The following is an 11,222-nucleotide window of genomic DNA, read 5'->3' as shown; positions in this document are numbered from 1 at the left end:
GGGCTCGGCTACAAAAGACGACGGCTGCGACGCGCCGGGCGGAACTTTCCAGAACGCTCGGTGAGAGGCGGAGGAGCAGCGGCTGCTCAAGCTGCGCACAGATACGCGCTCCTTCCCGCTCCTCCACGTCGGCCTCAGTCCGCTCACCGGTGAGTTTCAGCCCTCGCGCTTCCCCTTGTCCCCTAGCTGGCGCCATTGGCTGCGCCGGGAAGCGGATGGAGCCGCGGTCGGCAGGCGGTTGGCCGCGTGGGCGGGAAGGTTGTCGGTTCCTGGATCCACGATTCTCTTTTTGTAGGGCTGGTGTGGTGCCCCGGCACCCCATCTGCAGCACGCAGTGAGTGGGCCGGAGGCCTTTCTTGAACCTCCCTCCCCATCCAGCCCGAGATCTCCAAGGAGCGGCCGCCTTCGGCTTCCCCTCGGTGCGCGTCCCCGCGCCCCCTCCTCCCGCGCTTGCTTAGGGTGGGCGATCCTGTGCGCACGCGCACAGGGAGTCTAGGGCGAGGGGCTGCGGGGGGAGCCGGGTGGAGGCTGCAGCTTTCGTTTCTCTTGTCTCTCCTCCCTTTCTTTGTTGAGGGCTGGGCTTCCCCCTCCACCCCTTCGATCCTGGGTGGGAGGGAGAAAGGAAGGAGACCTTAACGGTCGGCCCCAAGTGCAGGGGGAACCCTAACGACGTGTAAACTATGCCGGCCTGAGGGGCGAGAGCGGCTCAGGGCTTCGTGAAGGTGGAGAAGCTGTAAGCTATGTGATTGAAAAACACCTCTAATGTTTGGGGGTGGAGGGCTTGCTGTCTGGGGTTGGTGTTCATAACTAATTTAATAAACTATTCCCCTACCCTCGTGTGCCCAAATGTCTTCTGGGGGGTATATGGCGTTTCTCGGATTTACCAAAGACGGGAAAATGTAATAACCCATGGACTGAACCTGTAATTGCTCCTTTTGATTACTGCTGTCTGTAACCACCTCTGGGGAACCGAAACACGAATTCAGATACTCTTGTTACACCGTATTAGTACGGAAGCCTTCATGTGAGAGTGGGATCCAGCTGCTAGAAGGAGGCTTTTGAATTATTTCTTGACAATTACTAGTTTATGTTTAGTCCGTTAGGATTCGTAGCTGACAATTATAGCAGGAATTGATTGTTACCTTTTTTTTAGCAAAGTTTAGGGAAGGCAGTGTTCCTTTAATTCGATTTGGCAAAGAACAGAGTGCTCTGCCTTAGCTCTGATTTTACTGATTAAAACTGCCAGTTGGAAGTTGGTTAAGATTGGTTTTTCTTATTTCAGGCTGTAGAAAATGGTGAAAGAAACCACTTACTATGATGTTTTGGGGGTCAAACCCAATGCCACTCATGAAGAGTTGAAAAAGGCTTATAGGAAACTGGCCTTGAAATACCACCCTGATAAGAATCCAAATGAAGGAGAGAAGGCAAGTAATACATACTTAAACATACCTGAATAGTTCTTTGCTAAGTGAATAGTGCTGTTACTACTGCCTGAAATTGAATGTCTAATGTAGTGGCTGTGCTTTGTAAGGCTTATTTTTTTAAAAATGAATTTTACTCCCCTATTCTCAGTTTAAACAGATTTCTCAAGCCTACGAAGTTCTCTCTGATGCAAAGAAGAGGGAACTATATGACAAAGGAGGAGAACAGGCAATTAAAGAGGGTGGAGCAGGTGGCGGTTTTGGCTCCCCCATGGACATCTTTGATATGTTTTTTGGAGGAGGAGGAAGGATGCAAAGAGAAAGGAGAGGTAAGAGTAATCTAGTTCTTGTGCAGCTAATTAAAGTAGCTGTTGGCCAAAGCAAATTCACTCATTTTAAATGCTTGTTTACACGTTGGTATAATGTTGCAAACTGACCATAAATTGCCTGTTTTCCTTTGTGGTACAGTTTTTTTAAATGAGATTTAATGTAAGTAAATAATAAGCCAATTGAATGGTAGCAAGTAAGTTCTTCTAAAGCTCTTGAATATATCCAAGTTATCAAATATTAAGAGAACAAAGTATAGCAATACAATTTTCAAAGCCCCTTTTTACAGATCATATTTGACACATACCAACCCCCCCTCACCCAGTAGTAGGTGTAGTGGTAGTCCCCTTCCCTGCCCCCAACAAGAGTGAGTCAAGGTTCAGAAACCTGGAACTGCCTTAAGCTCAAAGCTCATGTAGCAAACCAACAGAACCAGGGCTGAAAACACAGGTTCATTGCCTCCAAATACCACATTATCTGTTGAATCTTACTTCAGCTTTATCGTATCAAATTATATGCGTTTAATATTTAGGAGAAAAGTGGCTTGCAGGCTGTAGAAATATTGCTCATAGGAGTAAAGTGTTCCAGGTTACCTTTTTTATAAAGAATGGACCTAAAAGTTATCGCTGGCAAACTCTCTTATGTGGTTTAAATCATCAAGAGGTTATTTGGGGGGTGGGGAGGATGCACTTCATCAAACCTCAGAAGTTTTATTTTTCCTTCTTTTTATTCTGAAGTCTGTATAAAAGTGAAAAGGGAAGCCTTTTAGCATGCCAAAACCAACTACATGGGCCTATTTGATAGAGAATTCAAAGGTATCGCTAAAAGCAAAAGGATATAGTTAATGGTACTTCGTGCTTCGTTATAAAGTAAAAATGTTCATTAGGCATGTTGTGTAGAAGAGTTTGAGAACTTTTTTCAATTAGGCATAAGGCAGTACTGTTTTGTGGTGGATAAAGTCCTTCTGGAAGGATCACTAGCTAGGAACATAATAACTAACTATTGGCAAGTAACTTCTTATCTGTAGCCTCGGTGACCTTATGTGATCTCAATCTTTATTTATTTTTTCTTCTGACAAAGCATTCTTTGGCCAAGATAGGCTCTTTAAATTTAGATTTAAGGCAAAAGTAAAAATAGTTTCTTAGTTGCAATAGCCACATTTGTGTACTTAATAAGCACATGTGACTAGTGGCTTCTATATTGCACAGCAAATATAAAACATTTCCATCACTGCAGAAAGTTCTATTGGACAGACCTATTAAAAAGGGTATGAGAAATTTATCCTTTAAAACAACCAGTGCTGGCCCAGCAGTGATGTTTTGAACTGAATCGGGAAGTAGGAATTGATCAGTAAATATATTGCCTTTCCTTGATTAATGGGAATTTACTGTGCTAAAGAATTTTTGGCTGACGTAGTTGACCATGTTGCTCAATGCTGTACTGAGAGCTTCATATATTGGGACTGAAATGAATATTTGGATTATTGTGAAATGTGCCTATTAAGATAACATTGGTTTTCTCCAGTGATTTTTGCAGGTAATGTTTTTTGATTACCACATTTCAAAGATGGCCCCATCTATGTCCTTAGGCAAATACTTAATCTCTGGCCCAGTTTTCCTCATCTGTAATTGCATCACAGTTTGAGGATCGTATGTGATAATGAGCTGAACATTCTGTGTATGTAGCAGATATTTAACAGATGTGCCCTGTGAGGCTTATCTTAAATTATCCTTTGTCATTTTTTAATGCCTTCAGCACAAATAACATGCAGCACCTTGAATAGATTTTTAACAAGAATATTTTGTTTTAGGTAAAAATGTTGTACATCAGCTCTCAGTAACCTTAGAAGATTTATATAATGGTGCAACAAGAAAACTGGCTCTGCAGAAGAATGTGATTTGTGACAAGTGTGAAGGTATGGTCTTTTAAAATATTATCGATACTGAAAATGAAGCTGAAGATTTCCTGGATGTATAAAACTGACTAATGTACACTGAATGCAGTTGGTCAAGCTAATTTGGTATTTATTGAGTAAATACAAGTTATTTATTGGAAGTATAGTATCTTCTGAGAAGAATAAACTCAATAAAATGATACCATCTCACAGATGAAGTCATCCTAAGAATTGGGATTTAGGGGACTACATGTTTAAAATTCAGGATTCTGAAATGGCTCCTTATCAAATAGAGTTGTACATTCATAGTTGTACGTTAAGAAAGTAGTATTTAGGAATTGTCTTATTTAAAGACATTATTGTATCTGCTACTAAATTCATACATTGTTTAATTTGCTTTTAAACTATTTAGGCCGAGGTGGTAAGAAAGGAGCAGTAGAGTGCTGTCCCAATTGCCGAGGTACTGGAATGCAAATAAGAATTCATCAAATAGGACCTGGAATGGTTCAACAAATTCAGTCTGTGTGCATGGAGTGCCAGGGCCATGGGGAACGGATCAGTCCTAAAGATAGATGTAAAAGCTGCAATGGAAGGAAGATAGTTCGGGAAAAGAAGATTCTAGAAGTTCATATTGACAAAGGTGAGTTCTAAGCGCACTTTTCATTCTGAAGTCTTGAATACCATGATAAGTTTATTAACACTACATTTTTCAATTTTTTAAAAACTATCCTTAGGTTATGTGTGATCCTGTCACCCAGAAATAGCTCTTAGCTACATAGTAAATAAGGTTCTTCCTTCCAGACTTTGCACATTTGTGTTACTATTAGGGAATATATTAGGGATCGCCTCACTTAATATAACAGAATCATCTTTCTAACATCAGTGGTGCTGTAAATTGGTGTTTCAAACTTAATTCTCTTGTTAAACCATAGTGCTTTGATTTTTTAGAAAAATTACAGTTAAACTCTTTCTCCACATTCTTAATTTACTTAGATTAGGGGATATGTGTAATTTTTTTTTTTTATTTTGAGACTGCTTTGTCACCCTGACTAGAGTGCAGTGGCTTCATCATAGCTCACTGCAAACTCAAACTCTTGGGCTCAAGCAGTCCTCCCAAAGTGCTAGGATTACAGGTTTGAGCCACCACACTCAGCCTGGAACTGTTAATATTATGGACATCTTTCCATGTTAATACACACATCTGTATTAACTTAAGTGGCTGTAGCAGGATTGTGTGAATCACAATACTGCTCCCTGCTACCATTTTTTCCCGTAAGAATGTTGTGTGTTGGAAAGTAAAAGTAAGTTTATTTGGCCGGTGGAATTTAACACATCTGTGTTACCCTCTTAATTGGCCCATACTTAGTGGATTTATACTTTTGAGGGTTTTTTCCTTCTGATAACATACTGCTCTTGCTACCAGCAGCGTATACGGTTAAGTCTTCATTTAATGTTGTCTATAGGTTCTTAGAAACTGGGACATTAATCGAACCACAATTAATGTCATTTCTTTATAACATTGGTGAGGGAAAAAATTTGCTTTTGTTATACATCCTTTCACTTAAAAAGTCAGTAGTTTCCAAGAACCTATTGATGTTAAGTAATGGCTTATTATACTTAGGGCATTAATTACGAGTGAAGCCATTTATGCTGTACTCACCCATGCTCTTTACAATAACGCGGAACAGCCAGGAAAACCTAGCTGAGTTTACTTGCTTCTCTAAGATAACAAGACTGTTATTTTGCCTCATACACAATTAGAGACAGATTGTTTAACACATTAACTGCCATGTGAGTTGAATTTAACACATGCTAGTTTTGCCCAGGGCCTTGTGAAGTGTACGTAACTCACATGTCTCCACGTTGGGAGCTGCATGAACTATTTTAAATTAGAAAGAATCATTTTGTTTTTGAAGTTTCTATTCTATTTGTAATGAAACACTGTGGCCCCAAGGGGAAGAATTTTTTTTCTAGTGTGAATTGTCAATATGTGATACTGATAATTATTTTAAAAGTCCTTATTTAAGTACATCCTGAAGTATTTGTAGAGCAATGAATGTGGTTTGGTTTTGCTTCAATGTGTGGGAGAGATGTGGATGGAGGTGTAATACATGAAACACTAATCCTAATCATGAGTTGTTTTGTTTTGTTTTTGAGACAGAGTCTTGCTCTGTTGCCTGGGCTAGAGTGAGTGCCGTGGCGTCAGCCTAGCTCACAGCAACCTCAAACTCCTGGGCTCAAGCAATCCTTCTGCCTCAGCCTCCTAGGTAGCTGGGACTACAGGCATGCGCCACCATGCCCGGCTAATTTTTTAGTTGTCCGATTAATTTCTTTCTATTTTTAGTAGAGACGGGGTCTCACTCTTGCTCAGGCTGGTCTCGAACTCCTGAGCTCAAACAATCCGTCCGCCTCTGCCTCCCAGAGTGCTAGGATTACAGACATGAGCCACCACGCCCGGCCCTAATCATGAGTTTTAATAGCCACTGAATCTAGATTGATGGGTATGTAGGAGTTCATTGTACTATTGGCTCCATTGATGTAGGTTTAATATTTTCCATTCTAAAAAGTGAAACTAAATTGCTCATTTTAGGTAACCAGAGTGATCATTAGTTCAGGAAATAATTAGATACTGCTATGGTATAATCTGCAAACACAGGTTTTCTTACATGAGTTGTGTTTTTAAAGAGATGTTGTCTAAGCTTTTATTTACTGAACTAAAATGTGGGTTGAGATAGGGGGAAGGGAGTCTGAGTAAACAATGTTGGCCTTTAAAAAAATTATAGTCCATTGGAAAATACTCCTATGTATTTTTGACAGTGATCACATGGGCTAACAGATTATCGCTTTTTAAGGGGGATAAACTGAATGTTTTGTTTGTGGTGGTGTTTGTTTATTTCCTTTCTTTTTGAGACAAGGTCTGGCTCTGTCACCCAGGCTGGAGTGCCGTAGTGCAATTATAGTTCACTGCAGCCTCCAACTCCTGGACATAAGTGATTCTCCCGCCGTGGCCTCCCAAGTGCTGGGATTTATAGATGTGAGCCACCTGGCTTGAATGGTTCTTAAAGAAAAAGATATGGATTTTTAGTTTTATGGATAGGTTTCCTATATGTATATATAAATGCTATTATAATAGAGTTTTTAGTTTCCACTGCTGTTAGACTTAATAAAAGTAATTTGATACATGTTCTTATAGGTAATAAAATTGAAAATAGTTAACATTTGTTGGTTATAATGTTTGCCAGTCACTGATTTGGTACCAGCGTAAACTTTTTTATTTAATTCTCTGAACAGTCCTTATGTGGTAGGTCTCTCTGTGGGAAAGTCGAAACCTAGGAAGGTTATGCAAATTGCTTCCCCAGGGTAATCCAGCCACTCAGTCGCAGCTCTGAGATTTGAAGGCAGGTCTGTTTGCCTTTAGAATTTATGTTCTTAGCTACAATAGCTTTCTTTAGTAGCAAATTGGACTGAACTAACTAAGTGGGCTTTCTTAGTCATTTCTGTGATTTGGCATCCACAGAGACTTTGAAGATTTTATCTTTTATGCATGTACAGACAGATCCATGTGTAGATTTTGTGATTCTGACCTTAGTTGGACATTCAGTGAGAGTACCAAATTAACCTTTTGTTTTTAGGCATGAAAGATGGCCAGAAGATAACATTCCATGGTGAAGGAGACCAAGAACCAGGACTAGAGCCAGGAGATATTATCATTGTGTTAGATCAGAAGGACCATGCTGTTTTTACTCGGTAAAAACTTTAATCAACCATTCGTACTGACATCTTGCATACTTGAGTTGTTGGGTTGGTGGGGTTTTTTTTTGTTTTTAATGAGCTTTCCATCACTCTAACAACATATTTCCTGGAAATTCCCTAGAAAAGTATAGCTGGAGAATTATACTATGTATCTTGTACAAGGTTGTTAACCATTGTTTCCATTTTAAAAGAGGCTGAAAACAAATAGGATCAGATTTTAGCTTTTTCTCAAAGTAAATTGTTTCTTAATCTGGAACTTGAAAAGTATATTTCATTTAGGAGATGTGTGAGCAGAAACAGCAGGTGGCTGAGGGGAACATCCCTAGACAAATTTTTGCCCTTAATCTTTGTATAAACAGTTAAAGTGTTGTAAAGCTTTCACCAATTTTCAATCCTGGGTTCATAATAAATTGCATTGCGATTCAGGTGAATTGCTTTTAATGGTAAATATCCAAAACCACCTCTGTAAGAAACTGCAGTTGAGACTCAATATTCCTTATATGATATAAATTCAGGTTTACTATACTGAGTTTATGATGAATTTACACTGAAGCACAAGAAAGATGGATGTTAACAGTGAATGTTTGTGTTAAATAATATTTATGGCTTATAGCAAAACATGTAAGGGAAGTCAGGCTGGGGATAACATCTTGAAAGAACCAGTTTAGAATTAGTATTTCACAAGTGTCTCAAAATAATGGGAAATACCATCAAGCTCAGGATTTTGATGCTGTTTATTTGAGGGGAATATTCTTCCTGATTAAAGATGTTTTATTAATATGAACTGGAAAAGAGGAAAGTCAAACAGGAAGAAGTGGACTGTTACTAAACATAAAAGACTATGTTCCCTCATAATGTGCTAGGCACTATATTTCATGTACATCATTAAGCCTGTGCGTTTTAGTTGGGAAAAAAAATTCTTAGCTGTCCTTGAAATTGGTTATATATCCTCATTACTTAATTTCATCAAGCCTACATTGTCTAAGACCCGGCCCAGATCTGTTTCACTTATACCATAATGTTCTATCCCTGATGTGTGTTTGCTTTCTTTAAGCCTCACTCTTGTGAGAATATATTTCTCTCCCCCTCCGAGAAGCCAGATTTAAAACTAGGTAAGGGAACAATTCAGAGATGGTAGGTGGTAGAGGCTACCTAAGAAGTGTTTGGGAGGATTTTTTGCAGCCTTGACCAGAAAAGCAGGGTTGGCAGGTTCCAAATGTTTACTGTTCCTGTTCTCAGCTGTTTGATTTTTACAATGAGAGAAGAAAGGGTGTCTTTGTAAAAGACACCCTTGCTGTTAAGAAGAAAACAGAGTTGCCGTCTTTGGTACATAAAGTCATTGGTGATTTAAAATATAAATATGTGTCATATTTGCATTGATACAGACGAGGAGAAGACCTTTTCATGTGTATGGACATACAGCTGGTTGAAGCATTATGTGGCTTCCAAAAGCCAATATCTACTCTTGACAACCGAACCATAGTCATCACCTCTCATCCAGGTATGGTAACTAGTTGAGCTTCTCTTCTCTAGTGTTTTTCTTGTCTCCTGATAACTAAGTACTATAGGCACTGAGAGAAAAACAAGGTGTTTTTCTTCCTTGGTTACATATCCTCTGGTCTGAGATGAAGTCATAAGGCCTTGGCTCTTTTGGCAGCCCCCGGGAAACCCATACATGAAAGGTAACAGGATTGTTTCACCACATAAATTTACTCTCTCAATAAGCTAGGACATTTCTTCTGTTCTTTAATTTCTGTGCCTCATAAAAATGTGAACATACTTAACGAACTTGGCTTCAATGTTTTTAGGTCAAATTGTCAAGCATGGAGATATCAAGTGTGTGCTAAATGAAGGCATGCCAATTTATCGTAGACCATATGAAAAGGGTCGCCTAATCATCGAATTTAAGGTAAGCTATAAAGTACTCAAGAATGTTTGAGAATTGGTCGTGTATGGTGGCTCACGCCTATAATCCTAGCACTTTGGGAGGCCAAGGAGGAAGGATCACAGGAGGCCAGGAGTAGGAGACCAGCCTGGGCAGCATAGTGAAGACATCATCTGTCTTAAATTTTTTTTTTTTAATTTAGCCAGGTGTGGTGGTGTACTATAATCCCAGCTACTAGGAAGGCTGAGGCAGGAGGATCACTTGAGGCTATGAGTTCAAGACCAGCCTGGGCAGCATAGTGAAGACATCATCTGTCTTAAATTTTTTTTTTTTAATTTAGCCAGGTGTGGTGGTGTACTATAATCCCAGCTACTAGGAAGGCTGAGGCAGGAGGATCACTTGAGCCCTTGGCAACAGGGTGAAGACCCTGTCTCAAAAATTGAGCATGATTAAATTACTAAAATCTGATACAGAATTACATCTTCTGAATGCCAAGTAACCTCAAATTTATATTCCCCCTTATCCAGGAAAAAATACATTGCTCTATTAATAATACACTACTGTCCTGTTGAGCATTCCCTTGTTAAACAAGTTGGGTTCATTTGCATCATTAATGGACTATTTAAAGATAGGTTGGAGGGGATGCATGGCAGATATTTTATTAATGAAAGGCTATAACTAGCATCTTAAGATTCAGCAGAAGCACCTTATAATAACACTTGCAGATTTCTTGGCTAAAATACTATGTTTACATGTGTTTTTCTGGGGGAAATGGGCCTATGATTTTTTGTCTAAGGAGCTAATGATGAAGTCAGACTGAACTTACAGTAGAAATTTCTTTTTATAGGTAAATTTTCCTGAAAATGGTTTTCTTTCTCCTGATAAACTGTCTTTGCTGGAAAAACTCCTACCTGAGAGGAAGGAAGTAGAAGAGACTGATGAAATGGATCAAGTAGAACTGGTGGACTTTGATCCAAATCAGCAAAGACGGCGCCATTACAATAGAGAAGCATATGAGGATGATGAACATCATCCCAGAGGTGGTGTTCAGTGTCAAACCTCTTAATGAGGCCAGTGAATGACACTCACTGCTGGCATTTTATGTGCAGTAGTGAACGAGTGAAGGACTATAATCATAATATGCTCACTACTTGCTATTGTTTTTCTTTTAATATTCAACTATAGTAGTGTTTTAAAAGTTAAATGAATAAACGCAAATATAAAAGCTCTGACTTTGCCCTGTATGTATGATGACTTCAGTATGCAAGGTGAAATTTAATACCTGTAAAAATTACTTTAAAGAAAAAGTTCCCCTAGCATTTGTTAGGCTAAACCTTGTAATTGATTTCAGCTATGTACGTGGACAAGCTTAGACTGAAATGCTAGGCGTATGTATTGGCTTCATGTATGACCCTTCATTGTTAAGCTATGAAATTAAAACTCTGTATTTAACTGGCAATCAGAAAAAGAAAACTTAAAATTTGTAGAGACGTGTTGGTCTGTATAGTTAATTTGTATTAGGTGGGATTCATTGTGATGCCTCTGCATTTATTTTGCCTCAACTGTTACTTGAAGATGGCATACTATATATAATTTAGCCTGTGGTATCAGTGATAGAAAAGATGCCTTTCAAAAGAAGGGGTTTATCATAATGTGCTGCTTCTTGAGGGCTTGTACTTCTAGAATTGCATTCCCTCTGCCATCCATATATATGTAACTTGACCAGTCCTGGTTATTTTTTCCTTCTTCTCTTTGGACCATGATAAGCCCCTGAGTAGTAACTTCCAGAAGTGGATAATTTAGAAGTGAAGAGACCTTTACGTGGAGATGTAATTTGCATGCATAATATAGGAAGGTCTTCCTTAGGTATGTTACAGGCTTACTTTAAATCATTTGACTTATGCTCCAAAGTAACTGTAATTCAATGTTGGTAGTATAGCAA

General features: G+C 39.1%; 1 protein-coding gene across 1 annotated transcript; it reads left to right on the top strand.

Annotated features, from left to right (window-relative positions):
• DNAJA1 (DnaJ (Hsp40) homolog, subfamily A, member 1) lies at window positions 1–10,770 on the top strand. Its single transcript, XM_012656757.1, has 9 exons — window positions 1–149; window positions 1,283–1,424; window positions 1,573–1,750; window positions 3,559–3,663; window positions 4,055–4,282; window positions 7,275–7,389; window positions 8,781–8,896; window positions 9,204–9,304; window positions 10,128–10,770. Exons 2-9 carry the CDS (start codon window positions 1,293–1,295, stop codon window positions 10,344–10,346), a joined length of 1,194 nt encoding a protein of 397 aa, XP_012512211.1. The 5' UTR covers window positions 1–149; window positions 1,283–1,292; the 3' UTR covers window positions 10,347–10,770.
• Window positions 10,771–11,222: the final 452 nt, after the last annotated feature.

The sequence above is a fragment of the Propithecus coquereli genome, unplaced genomic scaffold (genome assembly GCF_000956105.1).
Source record: "Propithecus coquereli isolate 6110/MARCELLA unplaced genomic scaffold, Pcoq_1.0 Scaffold114, whole genome shotgun sequence".
NCBI lineage: Eukaryota > Metazoa > Chordata > Mammalia > Primates > Indriidae > Propithecus > Propithecus coquereli.
This window is presented reverse-complemented; position numbering and strand designations above follow the sequence as displayed.

Coding starts and splice junctions, on each gene's coding strand:
- DNAJA1 (XM_012656757.1), top strand. CDS start 1,293: ATGGTGAAAGAAACCACTTACTATGATGTTTTGGGGGTCAAACCCAAT. Junction 7,390..8,780: donor GACCATGCTGTTTTTACTCG/GTAAAAACTTTA, acceptor GCATTGATACAG/ACGAGGAGAAGACCTTTTCA. Junction 9,305..10,127: donor GCCTAATCATCGAATTTAAG/GTAAGCTATAAA, acceptor TTCTTTTTATAG/GTAAATTTTCCTGAAAATGG.